Raw genomic sequence first — 21,236 nt, forward strand, 5'->3', positions numbered from 1 at the left:
CCATCACTTCTTTCGTGTCTCTTTCTGTTCACTAATTTTCTCATTCTCTTTTATTCCATTTCATTTATGTTCTTGTTGCTGCATGTTGGATTCAAATAGCAATAATTGAAGAGAAAAGTGAAGGGTGTGAAAAATTAAAAAAAGAAAGAAAAAATGAGAAATGTAGATTACCATTCAAATAATAATAATGTTAGGGAGGCATTACTGGTGAAGAAGAAGCAATACCATGAGGATTGTCCTGGTTGTAAGGTGGATCAAGTCAAAGATATGAACCATAGTGTCTCCATTAAGAATCTTTTCATTATATGGATCGTCGTCTTATGTGCCAGTAAGTTTTTCTTTTTTCTCTATTTATTTTCATTAATTTCTTTCTATTTTGCCACAATTGTTGCTTCCAATTTTTGTTTTTTTAATTCTGAGTTCGTACTGACTACTGAGTTCCTTATTTTCTCTTAGAATGTGTTTGGTGTTATTATAGGATCCTCTCTGTGTTTATAACTGAACTCAACTAGCTAGGTTGCTATATAAACTGCTTTCTAACTTTATAATCGGAATTACACCATTAAAAGATGTGATCAACAAAGTTGTTTTTATATAAAAAAAAAAGATAATGATTGAAAATTATTAAATAATAATTTAGTTAAACATATTAAATTATCTAATAATTTTTAATTATTGTCTTCACATTAAGACGGAAGACAACTGCATGGAAGTACCAAAAAATGATATATAAAAGATAAAAAAGAAAAAATGATATATAAAAGATAAAAAAGAAAAAAAGAATAGTTCTTTGATTTATGTTTTTTTTCTTTTGTTGTTTTCTTTTTTCACTGTAAGGGTGTGCATTTGTGAACTCAATACTAAAACAGCACTAGTAGTATTTTTGAAGCGATATATAATTATATTAATATAATAGATCGAAGATCTGGAATCTCGGTTCTATTTATTTCTCCTTTTAAAAAAAATAGTTTTGAGAAAATTAAAAAATTACTAACTAAAATCATAGTTTACTTTGATCTTTGTGTTAAATGATTGAAATTGTGTATCGAATAATAAGGATCCATAATTAAAAGTTTTAGCTAATCCCAAAAATATGTACACTGGATCTTCTACGCTCTAACTAGTTAGTATGAATAATAAGCATATGAGATTAGTTAAGATTATTATAATCATGCTGTCTTAATTACTAGTAATTATAAATTTCAATAATACAAAAAAAATGTTGACAATGTTTACTACAAACTGGTTCTTATTGATCTTCATTTCTTGCCGCGTAAAAGTTGAAACACTCCATTTTTCTTTTCTTTTTATTTTTTTATTTTTTTTTTTTGTAATATTTGATTACTTTTATGATGCCTTTTCTTTTGCTCTATACAGCGCTGCCAATATCATCTCTATTTCCGTTTCTTTATTTCATGGTGAGTTTCGACAACACTTTAACCATTTACTATTGTTACGGCTTTCATTTGTCATTTTGCGACACTACTTAGCTTTTCCAATATATTTAATTTTAGAGAAAATATCATGAGTCAATATATGTAATATACAATGTGTATGATGAAAGAGATTATATAGTGGTAGTCACTTTTAAAATTAAGATAAATATGGATAAATTTTATTTTTATCTCATATTGACCAATTGAACAATCTATTATATATATTGTATAAATACTCTATTAGTTATTTAGCAAGACTTATTTTGTCTCTGTTCAAAAAGAGTGTATCCATGAATTTTTTTTTTATTTTAACTTACTAACAAGTCATACATTTTACAAGTTGTCTAATCATATTTTTTATTCACACAGTTAATATAGAATAAAAAATATTATGTAATTAGATTCGCGTCTTAAACTATATTAAATTAATAAAATATTAAAATTAAATTAATAAAATATTAACTTATGTTTTTATAAAATACAAATAGATCGAGTATTAAAATACAACATATATCAACTTTCTTATAATGCAACATGTCGTTTATTGGCAGGTAAGGGATTTTAATATTGCAGAAACAGAGGCAGATATTGGTTCCTATGCCGGTTATGTGGGTAAGGTTACTTTAATTTTTAGCATTTCAATTCTTTCAATTGTTCTATGATTTACTATGAGTTTATAATTCCCTGAATCATAATGTTGAAATGTTGCAGGATCAACATTCATGTTGGGCAGATGTTTGACTTCTGTTATGTGGGGAATGATTTCTGATCGGTATGGCCGCAAACCTGTTATAATTATAGGGGTTATCACAGTGTAAGTATCTATTTGCATGTTCAAATATTGGTATCCAACTTTTTCTTTTTAAAATATCTTTTATTATATCAATTTATAAAAAAATTATTATTCTTAAGATTTTAATCTAAATTTTAAGTTAAATTATAAATCATTTGTCATTTTAACTATTTTTTTTTTTAATTTTTATATGTATTTAGTTTATAAAAGAGTAAATATTATCTATTGATATACTATATACATATATAAAGATTCACATGCAATTATTTTTATAAAATAATTTAATTTATTTGACTAAATTATTATTTAACAACTTTAATAATCAAATTCATATAAAAATTGTATGTGAATTTTTATTATTATATTAAAATATATATTAAAAATAAATTAAATATATATATTTATACATAAATATGTGATGATAAATTTAGTATTGATTTTTAGGATATTTTGATAAATGAATTATATAAAATTTTATAAATTTAAAAATGATTTAATATTTTATCGTATCACTTTATCATGACATACATATAAATAAAAATAAATATTAACTAATACTGAATTACATATTTATTCATATCTAGATTCTAAAATATTTAGTAATTTTGATTTAAAAATAATAAATATTTTTTTTAACACAAGAATTTATTATTTTTTAACACAAGTGTCAAGAGTACGACAAGGAGATAGAACATGTAAAAAGAACAAACAGCAAACAATAAAAACAAAATATAAAAAGATCCCCCCCCACTGGTAATGTGTCTCGTTTATTATATGGAGTTAGCTAATAATATGTGTCCTAATAATATAAAATAAAAATTTAATTTTAATGTATTGTTAGTGTAAAATAATTTTATATGTATATTTAATTATATAATATTATATTATAAAAAATAATTATTATTTTGTATTTTTATTAACTGTATAAATGATCATCTAAAAAAATATGTGGAATTAGATAATTTTGTAAAATATTTTATATTTTCAATTAAACAAAATTGAATTCTAAAAAATAAATACACTAAAAACTTATTTTTTTGTATTTTTGATAAAAAAAATTAATTTATAATCTTAACATGTATAATTAAAACACAAAATAACAAAATTCTTATGTTTGTCCACATGTGACAAGGTTTGTCCACCCTGACCACCCAAATCACTCATTTTTGTAATTACTATCAACAATTTATTAAAGTTAATTATCATGTCATATATCACTGTTTGTCAAAAATAGATCTTTTAAATTATTTTATAATTATTTAATAAAGTGTGTTTTTTACCTTAAATTTTGTAAGTGAAATTAAAAAAATATGTAAAAAAAATATTGAATAATAATAATTCATATTTTATCAAATAAATAAAAAAATCGAGAGAATTTATCCGATTGTTTGTCCTACTTAAATGGAGTAAAAGCTAATTACTTGTAATATCTTTCATAAAAACAATTAATTCTTGAGTAGATACTATTAATGCAATCTATTAGGAGAATAAATTATGTTTTAAGCTCTTTGATGTGTTTTCCGATAATTATGATTGTTTACTTGATTTCAGTGTGATTTTCAACACATTATTTGGTCTTAGCACAAGCTTTTGGATGGCAATTCTGATGAGATTTCTTCTTGGAAGTCTAAATGGTTTGCTTGGACCTGTCAAGGTACATTTCTTTACAATAATTTCTACTTTGATAATTTGACATGTTGAAGAATTAATCTACAATGAGGTAGGAAAGAATTAAAACTTTTATCATTTAAACTTCCATTGAAATAAGCTTGTGACATGATCCTCTTTCTAACAGGCCTATGCTACTGAAATTTTTCGAGAAGAACATCAATCTCTTGGACTTTCAACTGTAAGCTCCTCATAATTCTTTCGTCTATGAATAACTTTCTTTTTCAGATTAAAATTTGTGTCCAATAATATTTCTCATTTTAAAGTTTTAATGTAGTATTAATTAGTTAATTGTTTCTAATAGATACATTTTGAAGTTTCGGTATTTTTAGAATAGATACGAAAATTTAGGTTTAAATTTATGTAGTTTTGAATCTACCAAAATTAAAAAATGACAAAGTTGATTATACTTCTTAATATAAATAGTAAGAGCATTTCCATAGTTGGGTTTTAATTTTATTTTATTTTATTTTAGATCCTACAGAAAGTCATATTGACATGTTTTTTAAGAATTCCGTTTCATAAATAATTATTTAAAATTAAATATAAAATTTGTCAATCTAATATTTAGTTTTATTTTATTTTAAATTTTATACAAAAATAAATTTAATTAAAATTTTATCAAAATAAAACCGTTTTTCTATAATTTTTTATTTTATTAATAATCTTTAATATAAAGTAAAACTTATAGATGTCAAATTTAAAACTCAAAAAACTATTAGAGTTTCTTTTATGGAAAATGTTAGGGGAACAATAATTATTTTGAACAACATGAACAACCACCAATTAAAGATACACTTCACTCTAATTTAATGCTACTAATTTAAATTTATTCTTTTAACCCTATTAATTCACATTGTTCATACATTATTCAAAAATATTGTTGATTAACTATACTTTTCCTTCTTTTATTGTATGAAAAAAGTATTAATTTTGACTTTTGAGACAAAAAAAAATTTCAGAAGTTAATACTTTCATTCAAATTTAGCTAATATTTAATTATTAAAAAAAATATGTAATCTCATATTATTAAATATAATTTTATATTATTAAAAATATTAATAATTATTAAATAATAACTACAAATCACAAAATAAGTTACTCTACTACAATTCAATATGTTTCTTTTTGTTCAGGTGAGTGCAGCTTGGGGCATAGGTTTAATCATTGGTCCAGCGCTGGGAGGTTATTTGGCTCAGGTACTGTATACCTTTTTTTCTTTATCTAAATAATTTAATATTTATGCTGAACAATAATAACTAAAATTATTAAAAACCGCTGGACCTCTAAAATTTCTAATTTAACCATTATTGTCTAAAGAAATACATTTATTGTTTGAGGATAGAAAACATAAATTTTAGATGCAATTCTTATTTAATAGATAAAGTTTGCATCTTCAAGTCTTATGTGCAAGAACGTTTTTAATTCTTTTCAAAATTATGTAATGCAGCCAGTAGAAAAGTATCCAAATATATTTGCAAAAGACTCCTTTTGGGATAAGTAAGTATACTTTTTTAATTTTTATAAATCTCTCTGTTTCTTTCTATAATTTTATCCTTCAATTATGTGTGGATTTTCATTTTGTTCTGCAGGTTTCCATACGTTTTGCCTTGCTTTGTAATATCAGGATTCGCGCTTGTAGTTTCTATTGTTTGTATTTGGATTCCGGTATGAACCTTCAGTTATTTATATCCTCTCTCTTTTACAATATTTGTCTCCTAAAATCTTTTAGATTCTACGTTTACAAGTACAAAATATAACTGTTGAACTACCTTTACTCTTAAAATCATTTTTATCTGAATAAATATCCAAATTAGTATTAAAAAGATTTTAGATGGGATACTTTAATTTTTAATAAATTTTTATTTTTTAGCAGTTTTATTTTAGTCTCTAATAAATTTTTATTCTTTAGAAGTTGTCAATAATTTCTCTTATTGAATAGATTGATTCTTCTGTTATTTTTATTTTTTAAATGACTAATTTATCTTATAGTGATATTTTTTAATTTAATTGTCTTCTAATAAAATTTGTTAAAAATTTATTTGTCTAATACGTATATTAAAAATTTGATTAAAAGTGAAGAAAAAACTTATCTAACAAGAGTAATTCTTGAGGATTTTTAAAATAAAACTTTGTTAGAAATTAAAGTATCCGATGTAAAATTTTTTGAATTTTGTTTACTCTTGTTATCTTTTTCTGTTGGGATGGGTAGTTGATTATAAATTTTAAAAGTGAATTAGAAAAAAAAATAATTATGGTCGTTTATGTATATTTTTTCAAAGGGTAAATAGTCATTTTTAACTATAAAAAATTAAGACGCCAATAATACTAACCATGACTAATTTAAATAAATTTTATAATCATGAAAGATTATATAAATTAGCCATTATTATCAGTATTTCAATCTTTCGTGATCAAAAATAGTTATTTTCTCGTTTTTCAAAAAGACAAACATTGACAAACAGAGAAAGTAACAAATTTGTGATAAATGATATTTGTTAATTTTTGCGCCTTTGATTTAGAATTTGATGATTTTGCAGGAAACACTTCACAACCACAAAGAAAGCAATGAGTTCATAGATGATGCAGAAGCTATCGAAAATGGAAGCAGTGGGAATAAGAAAGACAAGAATATGATCCATAAGAAAGAGAACCTTCTCTTGAACTGGCCTTTAATGTCATCCATCATTGCTTATTGTGTTTTCTCACTTCATGATATTGCTTATCAAGAGGTTAGGATTTCGGTTCATGCTACTCTTCGAATCTAACACAATTCCTTTTTAGATTCTCTTCTTTCCTTCTATTTTCCACGTGTATGAAAAACATATATTTTCCTAACAAATTTTAGAATTTAAAATGTGTAATTTAAAATACAAATATAAAGATTTATAATTTAGAGTCTAGAATTTAAAATAAATAAAATAATTTATATTTATAATTTTTTTATAGAGTTTTAGAATTGGTTCAATTTTCACTTATTAAATTCTGCAAGTTAAGGGTAAAATTTAAACTCTAGGTAAACGTTAAAGAACAAAAAAGTATAATTTTTCCTACAGAATATGAAAATGTGACATTTGAATTTTGTTCTTTCAATTTTGTTTAGGTTTTCTCATTATGGGCTGTGGCTCCTCCAAAGCTAGGGGGTTTGAACTTTACAACTGATGTCGTTGGTGATGTTCTTGCAGTCTCAGGTATAAATTTGACATCTAAAAATATTTCCTACTCATTTTTTTTTCCAATAAAAGAAGTAAAAGGGAGATAGACAACTAAATTATGAATGGAATAGTGAATGGTCAATAGTATCAAAGGGGATCCACTCCCCAATAACCCTAAATTTACTCTATTTTAGTTTTTATTTATTTATTACAGTAGTATAGTCTTTTTTCTTTTTTAAACATAAATTGAACAGTTCTTAATTCTACACTTATAATATTACAAATTTATCTACATTATATACTCGTACACAATATATTTTAAAAATTTCTATCCACTATTTTATCTCGGCCAAATTTTAAATTTAGATGTTGTTATACATAAGACAAATAAATTGTCATTGTATTGTATGAAGTCTCACACCAGTAATATAGTCTCTTATTTATACTTGTAATGGCTCCTAATAGATCCAGTCCACTAATTAAATGGCCCACCGTTAATTGGGTCCATGTCATAGATAAAATAATAGTTTAAATAAAATTTTAGTTACTACAAAATATTTGGTTTTTTTTTTGTAGTAAAATTTAAAAAATTTTGGTTTTAGTCTAATTTGTCATATGTAGCAAGTTAAATAATAACATGACAAATTGAAAGATTAATGTGGCAAGACTTATTACGTAACAATCAATCTGTTATGTAACACTTAATTTGCATCATTTAAATTTTGAATTTTTATTTTAAAAGATAAAATATAATCTTTTATCATTTATTTCATAGGTACAACAGAAAAAATATAAGAGATGAGTTATTCAAAAGTGAGAGATCACACTTTATTTTTTAAAGTGAAATTTAAAATTTAAAAAATCCAAATCCGTCGACACTTAATAAAATAAATCACAAAATAGGCAAAAATAAAATATTTTAAATTTTATTGGACCAAAATTAAAAATGAGTATTTTATACGAATCAAAAGCTTATTTAAACCTAACATAATATTTAATTGGCCGATAATATAAGCAACTTGATAGACAATGTATTACAATTATAACATTTAACTGATATTAGATTTGGACTTTGCATAATTACTGATTTAATTATTTCTGAAATAATGGTCAGGTATTTCACTCATCATCTACCAAATTTTGCTATACCCTTCTGTGGAAAGAGCTTGTGGACCTATTGGCATTGCTAGGATCTCAGCGGTCAGATTTCAATTCACCTAATTGCTTTTAATTATTGCAATTCAGTGTATCATATTTTTATATTTATATGTGTTCTTGGTTGGAAGCACGTGCAGATTTTATCCATTCCACTTTTGCAAAGTTTCTCCTTCATGACAATGTTATCAGGCACAATACTATTCTTAGTGATATGTGGTGCTTCAATTCTGAAGAATCTTCTAGCTGTAAGTTTGCCTTTGTTATTTAATCATTCATTAATGGCATTATTAAGGGTTTAAAATAATGATTCAATCCCTTGGATTCACAATAGTTGCCAATTTAGTTATTTGCACACTGCTAATTAATCAGAAAGGTTTGGTAATAAAAAAATATTAGACAAAAACAATCAAAATTTGTCTTATTTAGTATTTATTAATTGTTGCGATAATTAATAAATGCTAAAGCAACAGTCAATGAATGCTAAATAAGATAAATTCTGATTTTTTTTTGTCTCCCTAGCATTACCGCTAATTAAAATAGTGCATGCTATGGTGTTTATGGTTATAGTGATTATATAACTTTAACAATGCTTAAAAGTGTTGCTAAAATTAAAATAATATTTTTTAATTTAAAAAATAATTATAAAAAATATTATCAAAATATAAAAAAAAATATGATTTTAATTTTAACAACACTTAAAATTGTATAGCCAATATAACTATAGACACTATGAATTTCACCTATTTTATTATGTATTGTGATTATCCTTATGCATGCAGAGAATTAAAAAGGAATATTTTTAATAAATATTACATTAAAATGTGAAAATGACAAACTTGTTGAACAAAACAATTTCTTCAACGTAACAGTTATTATGATATGGAGATTATTGTAATTTACATGAAAAATAGGTATAAAAATGTGTATTAACAAAAATGACAAATTTGAAATTTCATAACTATCACTTAAAATGGTCATATATAACTAGAAGAAAATGTAAAACATGTTTACGTTGTACATTAAAATTAAATTTATAAAATAACATGATTGGCTTGAATAGGCCTAAGAAGATCAATTTAGTAAAAAACTAACCTTATCCAAATTACAAGTTTGAGTGATTGTACTTTTTTGTTGGACTCAGGTAACAGTAACAACTGGGTTGTTCCTCATACAAAACAGAGTAGTGGTAAATTTCTCTATAATTCAATTAACGTTACAAAAAGGTAGAGACTAGTTTTTCATGGAATTATTGTAATAGGTTGATTTTTGGAAAACAGGAACAGCACCAAAGAGGGGCAGCCAATGGCCTTTCAATGACTGCTATGTCTCTATTCAAAGCAGTTGGTCCTGCTGCTGGTGGTGCAGTGTGAGTATCTAACTATCTATGATTTCTTCTCTCTTTTTTGTTTTTTTTTTTTATTATTATTATTTCTTAGGGGGCAACTCCTTCGCAATCGATCCGATTCTTAGAGATCGAATTTTGGTATTTTTTGCATGTACTTTTTAAATAGTTATTTAAATATATTTTTACAAAATTTTGGATAAACCAAGTTTGCCAAATATAAATCCCTCCCATCAATTGAAATTTCAAGCAAACAAGCTGCAAGAAACTATTTATCTTGGTATCTTAGCATTGACCCATATCTCTTAATTTTATTTTGAGTTATGTAAATATAACACCCACACTTAATTGGCCCTAGAATCACTCACTCATATAAATGACGCTATCATATTTTTCATCTCTCAAACTCACTAACACTCGTAGTAATAAGGATATAATTTTTTGAAACAAACACTAAGTATTTTGGTTTATGGAAAGATAGATAACAACATACATATATGAAGCTTTTATATAGGCAAACCTTCATAATAAAATAATAATTCTTATAACAACTAAATACTAATTGTCATAATCCAAGAAACATGTAGAAACTTTGACTAGCCAATTCCTTGTTCAATTTTGCTTCAAATTCGTAATCATCAATCTTGAAACTTCCAATTTATGATTCATCATTCTTCTAATATGGAGATGATGAGTGCAACTTGTATTCAATTTCAATTCAATTTGATTTTAAACTTCAATGTTCTAGTATATTGTACTTGTATTACTTTCTTAAATATTCTTGATTTAATTTTCTAAGAAGTTAGCCTCTAACCCTTCAAAGGTTCTATACTTTCATTATTCCATATTTTGACTTTTCTATCCGAGGTATGGGATTTCATAACAAAAAAATTTGAAAGACAAATAAAAAATAATTTAAAATAGTTTAAAATTTTTTATTTTATCTTTATTAATTATTTTAAAATAAATAAATAATTTTAAATATAATAAATATATAATTATTGATGTTATATATATAAAATTAAAAATATTAAATTAAATAAGATAATTTTATATTATTCTCATTTTTCATTTTTGCATATCTTATAACCTTTGTGAATGCAGATTAACTTGGTCACAGAAGCGGATGGATGCTTCTTTCCTCCCAGGTATGATGCTCAACTAACTTTTTAGTGCTTTTGATGAGATATGTTACTTGCACAAGTAAAATACAAAATCTTAAATGAGATTGAAGATTTTGAATGAGATAGAAACTGTTTTACACCGTCACTTAATTACATCCGTTTAGATTACTATTTATACAGTTAATATGAAAAATAATTATTTTTAACTGTTTTAAATTGACAATATATTAAAATTAAATTCATGAAAAAAATGGCTAAAAATATGTCTTTCTTCTGTATCAGCTAAGTGTTTACTTTTTCATATGCAAGTAATATTTCTAGTTTTTTTTTTTTATTTATTTATATAGTTGGAAATTATATATTTAACTGCAGGGCCCCATATGGTATTCTTTGCCTTGAACATAGTTGAAGCAGTTGGAATATTGATGCTGTTCAAACCATTCCTTGCTGAAAAGAAGAAAACACAGAGAGTTCAGTTAAACTAATAAGCCAATCAATTTTGTCATAGTGGAAAATGTGTGATGCTAGTTGCCACATTCATAGCAGTAATTGAATCTTTGAGTAGATATAGAGCAAAATCAAATGAACTTATGACAAGTGTGGTAATTAAAAGGAGCGAATGGTTAATTGGCATTTTTTCTTTTTCGCTCCTGCTTAAAAAAAATTAATAAAGCTTTAGTTTCATCATTGAGATTTGAGATTGTAAGCATGCATGCATGATTATGTTTAATTTAATCTACGAAATTACATATATGCTTTAGTTTAATCTTTTGAATAACAAAAATGTAAGTTTGGGATGAGAAATTCTTATTCACTTCCTTCACACAAGGAATAAAAGTTCACGTTCATTCTAAATATTGTAGGCAACACAGTTTAATCGAATGGAGTTGTCTATTATTAAGTGATTGGAATCCTTATGCGGATAATTTCCATCATGAGCCCAGCAATTCACCAATTTATACAACAATTTGAACAAAAACAGAAATTCATAATTTTCATAAGTCAAGCGACAAGCATCAAGATTCACCAATTTCATAAGTCCATCAGCCACCATCAAGATTTACTAGAAGAAATGCAGAAATTAACTATCAATAAATAAAAAAAAAAATACAGATTTGAACGGAAGAACTTGATTTGGGGTAGTTTTCATAGAAGGCCTCATCTATTCCAAAATTAGATGATGTTATGAGAGTGATATCATCGAATCACACTCCATTAACCATAATAAAGACTCAGATCCCAACATAAAAAACTAGGTACAATTAACATAACTCTCCCAAAAGTAAGCATAAGAGTCTAGTAAATGCTGACAATAACGCTTTTGATTGGATAACCAGCATCGTTTCACAAATCGGCTTCTTTAATCCCAAATATGAAAACAAGTATCCTCTTAATCAACATTAGTTGGTTACATAACTCAAGGACTGAAGATTAAATATGATGACACTTTCTAGTCCCAAGAATCATAACTACACACCTCACTCAAAGTTTCCACCCTATAAACTTAGACTGGGCAAGAATTTTCTAACAATCTAAACCAACTAGTTTACTTTTCCTTTTCAAAATCTGGGTGGATCAATTTGAATAATCAAAGCAAGCATGTGTCAACTAAGTTGGAACAACAAAAGTGGATTCTGCCATTGACGACATCACATGCCTTCTTCACCTGTCAAATAGAAAAAACTGCATTAGACAAAGACATACAGTTTCATTCGCCATATGATTTTTAAGGCATGTTCCTAAAAATGTACAAAGCTTTAAGAACCAAACAACGACGATGACAACAACAAAGCCTTATGTGTTTAAAGTGCATTTATGCTTAAATCTCTTTTTAATATTTAATTTATGAATAAGACTTCATAAACTGAAACAGAAAATTTCAGAGACAAGTGATATAACAGCAATTAACAAGGACTGTGGCACCAATTAAATTCAAAAGCACACACCCAGAACCAAAGAATGCGGGGAAAAAAAATTAAATAACAACCCCTGTCATGGAGTTCACTATGCAGTGAGATTGTGCACCCTAAATATTATCATGCAAAATTTATAGTACTTTTCATATGAAGTATTTACAGTATCGTTTTCAACTGATTCCATCTCTAAAATGTCACAAGGCACCTCCTAATTACAATAAACTCATTTGTTTACCAAGTTTGTTACCCTGTTTCATTACCCACAGGCCACAGAACTACATGAAGATGTTCAAAACCATGCTTAGTGCATTACTAATGAATGAAAGGATAAGACGACCAAGTTTTTTAATGCCATACAGACAATTTTATGGTAGTTGTCGACTTCCGAACACAATCCTAATCACAACCTATGTAGTGATTGGCAACAAAGGCAAATGCAGTGTTACACAACAGCTTAAGCAAAAAAAGTCTATATCTATATGTTTCTACACTTCAAAGCCTTAACTTCAAAAGCTAATAGACCCAACAAAAGAAAGGAAAAAAATTTTATAATTATTGTGTATATAAAATCAGAGTCATAAACTCAATAGCATCTGAGGAGAAATGAATGCACTATCAACTAAAATCCCTTGTTGAATGGAAATGTAAACTTACCTAGTTTGTAGGATCTTGGTTGCATTAACCATTTTTTTACTTTCGAGTTTCAATAAAGTACATATACAATATGATGAATGCATTTATACATGTTTTAAGTTGCTTATAGTAGAAAACTTATCATGTAAGCTTATTAGCTAACTGTTGATTATTGACTTATTTTAAAGTGACTTTTCAGGTTGAGAAAATAAGCTAAAAATGGATAGTTAGATAGGCTGTTATGATGAATTTATCCAATCTGTTTTATCGAGAAAACACAATCCAATCCTTTGAAAGCTTAAACATTTGTTTACGACGACACAACATAAGCCCATTCAAGCAACTGCATCAGGCATCACATGTAACAGAAAATTTCAAAAAGCCATCGATGCATTCACTCAAATCGACTATAAGCCAAAAGTGGGAGTAAATGTAAGAAGCATGTGCTCCGAATAGTACAAGGGAAAAAAAATTGACAAGAAAACATGATGCATGCATTCTCATAGATTACTAAGTTGTTTCATGAATGGTCAAACAAAGGGGTTTAAGGGGAGGGGGGAAAAAACTGCTACATGTGTATATATCAATGACCACTCCAAAACAGTTGCTTCCTGAATAACTAGCATAAACACTTAAAATGGTCTGACCAAGATTGTTGCAAGCCTTTCCTATGCAAAACTGAAAAACATTAAGATTCTTGATATTGTATCAACTTTGACAAAAATGGCAACATAGAACAAGAAGCAAAAAAATATTACAAAGAAGAAACAAAAATAGAACCCAGTACTCATTTCTCATAAAGATCATATCTGAATAACTAAGGAATTTGGAGACATGAAAGAGATAACAAACCTCTTCATCCTTGGATACAATTGCTAGCAACACGCAGGTCTATAAGAAACAGCAGCAAAAATGTCAACCAAAAGAACCATAACATTTTGGGGATCCACAAAAGCATTTCTTCCTTCCCTTGGGTGAACTGCTACCCTCAGCATGACCAGAGCGGGTAACTCCATAATCATATGTTAACTCTGTCATCGGAGGAATGTGTCTTAGGGCAAAAAATGCAATGTGAAGGAAGGATTGATTGTTTTCATGATATACAACTGGCTGCCAGAAAACATTTGGGGAGCAACTATGATTCATGAATCTAGCCACGTTCCCAACATCTTTGGCGCTTATAATTAGATGGGATTGTATATCATAATCTTCATTGCCATCACTTGAAGCCCCGTCTTCCAGTAAGCTAGGTTCATAGTTCCACTTGAAAGGTTTAAAAATACGGCTTGTATCAAATATGTACTCATTATCTCCTTCCCTCCCGTTCACACTTAACTTGGCTCTGTCAACAACTTCTCCTGCATACTCACAAATAAAAGTACCAGCACGAATAGGATCCAATGATCGAAGACCCCACCCTCGATCCAACGTTTTGAACACTTCCATGTAATGCTTTAAACCAGACTGGGACACTCGATTTTTGCAATTCGGAAGACAACGACACATAGAGCCACATTCATGAACCAATGGCTTCCGACTTACTAGAAAACCATTTGCAATATATGGAAAATCACCAACATTTCTTTGAATGCAAGAGCAACTCAAATCTCCCGGGACACATGCTTTGTTACAATTGCATCCATGAGAAGACATAATTGAACCAAATGGTTTTGGGTTTTTGAGAGAATGAACATAAGTGAAGAAACCAGGACCCTTTGCATTATCAACCTCATTGACAAGTGATACAGGAATACTCTCGATTCCTGAAGAGAGATCTTTAATAATAAGACCACTCCTTGAAAGGGTGCCTTCTTTCCATTTCTGAACTGATTTCCAAACAGCAAAAGCACTGGGCTGTTCAGGCAATCTTACAAACTTATACTTAAAAATGCCACCACCAGATTTCCCCCTTTCTATCCAAGAATCTTGGATTTTATACAAACCATCGTAAACATATATTTTTGTGCTTTTGTTAGTAGCATCTTTCAGTCCACGGATGACTCTTACTTCATTATGCCGTTGTGAACTTTTATCCAAAGCAAGATTACCCCTTTGAAGCTTCTGATCAGTCGCATTCTTATCTTTCTTGTGGAAGTCACCCTGACCACTATATACCAAAATATCATTATCCTCTGTATCATCATCATATTCTCCAGAAGAAACAATGCTTAGAGCCAAAGGTTCCTCCTGAGATTCACATTTCATAGTCGCATAGTCGATTCCGCTCATTGTCTGTCCATGTAAGCCCACGAGACATAACTCCATTCGTAGGTAGAAAATGTCACCAATCTCAATCCCAGGCACTACTCCTATTCTCCTTCTCAGGTTCGTTCGAACCCCTCTGAGTGTCATAGTATTGCTAGCTCTTAAATCTGCACGCTTGATAACACCAGTCGTGTTCAATTCCTTGGCTTCTTCAAGTTGCAATAGCCTTCTTCGAAGAGCATCAAATGTCATGAGTACAAAATTAACAGTCTCACGGTCAGCGTCACTCCTTTTTTCTAGACTAAGACTGATCGACGAAGACAATACAAAATCTGAATCTTGATTTACCCTGCTCCTCTTTTGGGATGATTTGTTGCCTTGTGAATTTGGTTCTGAACGCTTTTGGGCATTAGCAACACCATTGAACCCTTCAAATGATGAACCAGCATCCGCATTAGGTCCCCGTAGGTTTACTTCTTCAACTAGGGGGCTCCTATAGACCCGTAATGGAGTCGGAGCCGGTATGGATGTGTTAGATGACTTGCAACCACGCATATGTGGTGCCATACAATTTTGGTCATTAACAACACCATCGAGCCCATCCACGGACGAAGAACCATCACCATTTCCTCCGTGCAGGGTTTCTTCTTCAACCAGAGGGCTCCTAAAGGACCTTAATGGAACCGGAGCTGGAATAGAACCACGAGGTGGTTTGCTTCCGCACATATCTTGTGCTGCATGGTTTCGGTCATTAGCAGCACCACTAATCCCCTCCATTGATGAAGAACCATCACCATCAGCTCCACGTGGGGCTTCTTCTTCAACTACTGAACTCCTAAATGACCTTACTGGCGCAGGCGCAGGAGCCGGAACCGGAGCTGGCGCCGGAGCAGGGGATGCTCGAGATTCTTGATTAACACCCACGGGCAAAAATGGAGAAAATCCATATGGGGGCTGGGCAGATGTAGAACCTAGCGTAGATTCCGGGAACACTGGTGCCAAACTACGCAAGGGTTTAACATCTACAATCCCTAACTTATTAACAGAATCTGATGAGTTTTGACATAACCCTTCTTCCATTATTATAACCCTCCCTAACTTTCAATAAAGTAACAGTACAAGCAAGCTTCATAAGTTAAAAATTAGTCACCTTTGTTCTTCCTTCAAATTCACAACTTCATAAAGCAACACTCAACTTGGAATATCTCGTCATTTTGCTGCAGAAAACCACAAAAAAAAAAAAGTGTTAGAAAAGCACGGGAAAATGAAATCAAAGCAGTAGGTTTCATTGAAACACATATAAAGAAGCAGTTTACGAGAATCTGAATATAAAACAGGAGAAATTTCAAACTTTTACCAAAAGAAGAATAAATCTTCGTGGTGCGAGAAAAGTGAGTAACTTGCAATAGATTCTTCTTCGTGCGGATAGAAAAGGAGAAGTCGGCAGAGAAAATGAAATGAAAATACACCGTAACTTCTCAATTGTTGTGAGGAAGAGGAAGAGGGACAGATAACAATTAAACTAACTAAGCTTTTATCAAGCTTAGTTAGATTAATTGGGGTTCAATCAAAATAATTAAATTATAATAAAATAACTATAACTACTAACTAGTGTATTAAATTGAATGAAATGGCAATTTCAATTCAATATTTTATGAATTATATTTATTTATATTAGGTTAAATATTATATGTGTATTTAGTAATTTTATATCTCATTACAACTATCTAATCAAATCTTTTTAAACATCAAACAATTCTATTACAATAAATATATAAATTGGTATAGTATGTCTGGAATTTTTTAAATAAATTAATCTATTTGTAAAATTATTTTCTAAATATAATTTATTAAATTTTCAATTTCTCAAAAATATTATAGACTAAATTATTGTTTTATTATATTTAAAAAATTAAGGACTAATTTATTTTTATTTTCTTAAAATTGGATTTTGTTTTATACAAAATGAAAAATACTACTCTATGATCTATGTTGAGAGTTGACTTCTTTATAATAATTTTACAAAATTTCAGCTTAATATAACAAAGTTTTAATGACATTCTTAAAAGTTTTAATTGAATTTATATTAACATATATTAAGTATATATTTAATCAATAATGATATTGAGATTTTACTCTTCACTGTAATAAAATTATATATCCTTGTAGTTATGAAAATTTAACTATTTTTATTTAAAATTATTTTTTATATCTAAACAATTTTAGCATCTAAATTTATATGCCAAAAATATTAACTTATAAAATATTAGTTAAAAATTCAAATATTAGTTATTCCACACACTGATATCTATGGAAAAATTATCAAATTAGTTTTAAAAACTTCATATCATTGTCAAAAATAATCCTAAAAAATACAAATAATAGATAAATTATCGAATAATTTAAGAATATAACCAAAAAAATAGGGCAATTTACCTAAATAAATAAAATAGGTGAAAGCTTTACTCAAATACACAAAACAGATATTTCTTACCTGATTATGCAGTTTGACACTTCTATGTAAATCGTGAAAAGCTACCACGGTTTACAATTTTAACATAAACCGTGGCAACCTACCACGGATTATGAATTGTGTGGTTTGTGTGTAAACCGTGGCAAGCTCTCACGGTTTATGAAGGGAGAATGCGAAGCATAAATCGTGGCAAGCTCCCACGGTTTATGAAGGAGAAAATTTGATCACAGTGTGCAGTCTAAATGATATGTTATCTGCTATGTATTTGATAGTTTAAGCGGTTTGAGATTCTATGATATACATTATTTCCGTCACAGTTATCATGCGCAGTCTAAATGATACCACATTGATGCAATCAAACATCTAAAATAAATGGATTTTATTCATATGAAATTAATGCAGAAAATCAACATGGTGACATTCATATACTTAACCAACCATACACAACTCAACTGAACAGTTAATAAAACAACTAAAACAACAAGGTAATGAGATCTACGCATCCTCCCCGGTAGTATGTCTTCGCTGGTCACAGTTCCTCCGCGTATGCCCAGCCTGAAGGCATAGCCCACAGCGCTTTGGCTAGTTCTCCAGAGACAGAGAGACTGATCCATACTACCATGGATCCTGGTTGCCCTTGGACGACCTTCCTTTGCACGCCTCATGTTAGGATCAGGAATGATGGTTGGCCCAGCATATGGAGGCCATAGGCCTTCCAGGATAGGCGGAACAAAATACTGCTTGTAAACGTTGAAAACTTCACTCATATGATAGACCTCGTGAACATATGACGCCCAATTAAGGCGGGAGTAGGCGCAACATGCAATGGCGTGGCAACAAGGATAATGCAGCGCCTGAAAGTGGCCACAGTCGCATCTGTGATCTTTAAGGGAAACTCTATAGCTACCCAGCGAGAAGCGCCCGATTGGTGTTGTCTCGGCCATGGTGTACTCCGATTGATGCCTGTCGTATAACGTGACAGTGAAGCACCTTGAGTCTCTTAGATTCCGATCAATTGCCTTGGCCAATACCTGGCAAAATTCATTACAAGATTCGAGTTGTGCCTCTGCTGTTTGTCCCCGTACCACAAAAAGCTGAGCAAGCCTCCCGTAAGTTGATTGAACCAATGATGTGACCGGGAGGTTTTGAGTTTCCTTTAGCACCGAGTTCACACATTCACTGGTGTTGGTTATCATGTGCCCGAACCGTCTACCACTATCCTCATGTTGGGTCCATTTGTCGTACTACATCCGATTGGCCCATTCACACATTGCTGGATTCTCAGTCCGCATGATGTCAAACCAGTAATAAAACTCTGCTTCAGTATTTGCGTAGGCAGCATTCACTAACATCCTCCTTGAATCTTTACCTTTGAAAGTTAGGACAAAATTCGCTGCCACATGCCGAATACAGTACGCTCGGAAAGCACGTGGAGGCAGCCAACCAGTCTCAAATGCCTCAAGCACTGCCTTGATCCCGTTATGCCTGTCAGAGATTAAAAGGATACCCTCCTGAGGAGTCACATGCTCTCGTAGGTTGGACAAGAAGAATGACCACGACTCTGCATTTTCTCCTTCCACAAGGGCGAATGCAATGGGGAGGATGTTGGAGTTCCCATCCTGCGCTATCGCTAACAGCAGTGTCCCTCCATACTTGCCATACAAGTGGGTACCGTCAATACTGACGAGGGGCTTGCAATGACGGAATGTCTCGATACAGGGTGGGAATGTCCAGAATAATCGGTGAAAGTACACCGTCGACTCATCAACCTCACCACGAAGTCAAACAGGAGAGGTCTTTAACACGGTTATTGTTCCGGCCATTGTTGACTGTACTCCCAGCATCCAACGTGGCAACTCCGCGTACGACTCTTCCCAATCTCCATATATTTGTGCCACTGCCTTCTGCTTCGCCATCCAAACCTTCCTGTAACTAGGCATGAAACCATAATCGGCTTCTGTAGCTTATTGCGGTACCTTTACCGTAACTGCAGCATCTGCCCTAACCAACAGAAGAATCCTCGCACAGATAACGTGGTAATCCAGCTGACGGTGATCACTGGAAATAGAGGTTGCCAAGCATGTGTGTGGCCCGTTGTACCTCCTAACCTCCCAAGTGCCTTTTCGTGCACGCAGTGCAACGCGAATCAACCAAGTACAACCCTTGCCGAATTGCTTGCATTTTCCATGATACTTCAGATGATCTGATTCGATGACTCTGTACTCAACACCTCGCCGGATGCTATAGTCATTCACACTCAGCACAGCCTCATCTTTATTCTGGAAAGATTGTCCAATCTGAAATTCTGTAGAAGAGCCCCCGACCGTGTTACCACCGTCCTCCTGTTGACCAAGAACCTCCAAGTTTAGTGTGGAGAAGTGTGGAGGGTACTGTTGAGAAGCAGAACTTGAAGGCCCATGCTGCGCATGTGGATTGGCACCTGTGTCGTCGTCGCTGTCCCCGATGATATCGACAGGCTCCTGGTCAGAGTCATCGTCACACATTGCATTCTCTACTCTATCAGGTTCACCAAAGCCTTCCATATAAGGTAACTGGCAACCACCGGTGCCCACGACATCAGGCTGCTCAAAGATTCCTTCATTCTCCAACTGTACAGAACCAACAACCACCGTTCGCTCTAAATCAGCTGCGAACGTAGGGGAACCCACCGGCGGAAGATACGGTCTGACCGCAGGCATCGAACTAGACGCACCTCCCGCGGAAGTCGAGCTATGAAATGGAGCTGATGCCCCAGAACTATCGACACCAACCTCCAACTTCGCAAACAACTCGTGAATTCGGATCTCTGGAAAACTCCTAACACAATGGAACAGAACCCTAATATCTTCATCAGCCGCTAGCACAAAGGTATCATACTGAACACCCGTCGAGACAACTGCGATGAGAATCTTGTAGAATAGCTTCTTCACCCACTTCGTACCAAAGACGCCAAGCTTCTGCAAGATGCTGTTCTTTAGATCTGACAAAGTGCTTGACGAACTGATGAACACACTCAATGGTTCTTTGTCTGTGAACTTCACACCATGGCTTTTGCTTTTTTTAATTTTCCCAGAGCAATTCACTAAGGCAAGAACACTCTCCTCCTCACTTGCCATTGTGAGAATGATCTCTTGTGCAAGTAGAATGTCACCCACATATATATATAGAATTTCAGTGTTCCTAAACCGTTGTAACCTACAACGGTTTACGATCAAATTTTCTCCTTCATAAACCGTGGGAGCTTGCCACGGTTTATGCTTCGCATTCTCCCTTCATAAACCGTGGGAGCTTGCCACGGTTTACACACAAACCACACAATTCATAATCCATGGT

General features: G+C 30.9%; 3 protein-coding genes across 3 annotated transcripts; 1 reads left to right on the plus strand and 2 right to left on the minus strand.

Moving 5' to 3' along the window:
- Positions 1-236: 236 nt before the first annotated feature.
- LOC130946639 (protein ZINC INDUCED FACILITATOR-LIKE 1-like) lies at positions 237-11,466 on the plus strand. The gene is made up of 17 exons (XM_057875452.1): positions 237-328; positions 1,378-1,418; positions 1,988-2,048; positions 2,148-2,250; positions 3,781-3,883; positions 4,025-4,078; positions 5,034-5,096; positions 5,348-5,397; positions 5,490-5,565; positions 6,438-6,629; positions 7,001-7,088; positions 8,167-8,252; positions 8,348-8,455; positions 9,352-9,396; positions 9,488-9,576; positions 10,657-10,700; positions 11,049-11,466. Exons 1-17 carry the CDS (start codon positions 268-270, stop codon positions 11,159-11,161), a joined length of 1,377 nt encoding a protein of 458 aa, XP_057731435.1. The 5' UTR covers positions 237-267; the 3' UTR covers positions 11,162-11,466.
- Positions 11,467-11,740: 274 nt separating this feature from the next.
- On the minus strand, positions 11,741-16,926 carry LOC130944569 (histone-lysine N-methyltransferase, H3 lysine-9 specific SUVH1-like). The gene is made up of 3 exons (XM_057872935.1): positions 16,788-16,926; positions 14,078-16,647; positions 11,741-12,342 (listed from the first exon to the last, which is right to left on the minus strand). The coding sequence occupies exon 2, from the start codon at positions 16,508-16,510 to the stop codon at positions 14,141-14,143; it is 2,370 nt and encodes a 789-aa protein (XP_057728918.1). The 5' UTR covers positions 16,511-16,647; positions 16,788-16,926; the 3' UTR covers positions 11,741-12,342; positions 14,078-14,140.
- A 2,221-nt stretch (positions 16,927-19,147) lies between these two features.
- LOC130946039 (uncharacterized) lies at positions 19,148-21,019 on the minus strand. The gene is made up of 2 exons (XM_057874721.1): positions 19,880-21,019; positions 19,148-19,672 (listed from the first exon to the last, which is right to left on the minus strand). The coding sequence occupies exons 1-2, from the start codon at positions 21,017-21,019 to the stop codon at positions 19,148-19,150; spliced, it is 1,665 nt and encodes a 554-aa protein (XP_057730704.1).
- Between the last annotated feature and the right edge of the window lie 217 nt (positions 21,020-21,236).

This window comes from Arachis stenosperma, chromosome 8 (genome assembly GCF_014773155.1).
Source record: "Arachis stenosperma cultivar V10309 chromosome 8, arast.V10309.gnm1.PFL2, whole genome shotgun sequence".
NCBI lineage: Eukaryota > Viridiplantae > Streptophyta > Magnoliopsida > Fabales > Fabaceae > Arachis > Arachis stenosperma.

What these genes read in the sequence shown, in the direction of transcription:
- LOC130946039 (XM_057874721.1), bottom strand. Translation starts at nt 21,019, where the DNA reads ATGGCAAGTGAGGAGGAGAGTGTTCTTGCCTTAGTGAATTGCTCTGGG. An exon ending in ATGCTGCAGTTACGGTAAAG is followed by an intron (nt 19,673 to 19,879) that starts GTACCGCAATAA and finishes CTTCGTGGTGAG; the next exon opens with GTTGATGAGTCGACGGTGTA.
- LOC130944569 (XM_057872935.1), bottom strand. Translation starts at nt 16,510, where the DNA reads ATGGAAGAAGGGTTATGTCAAAACTCATCAGATTCTGTTAATAAGTTA.
- LOC130946639 (XM_057875452.1), top strand. Translation starts at nt 268, where the DNA reads ATGAACCATAGTGTCTCCATTAAGAATCTTTTCATTATATGGATCGTC. An exon ending in ATTATAGGGGTTATCACAGT is followed by an intron (nt 2,251 to 3,780) that starts GTAAGTATCTAT and finishes ACTTGATTTCAG; the next exon opens with TGTGATTTTCAACACATTAT. An exon ending in AATCTCTTGGACTTTCAACT is followed by an intron (nt 4,079 to 5,033) that starts GTAAGCTCCTCA and finishes CTTTTTGTTCAG; the next exon opens with GTGAGTGCAGCTTGGGGCAT.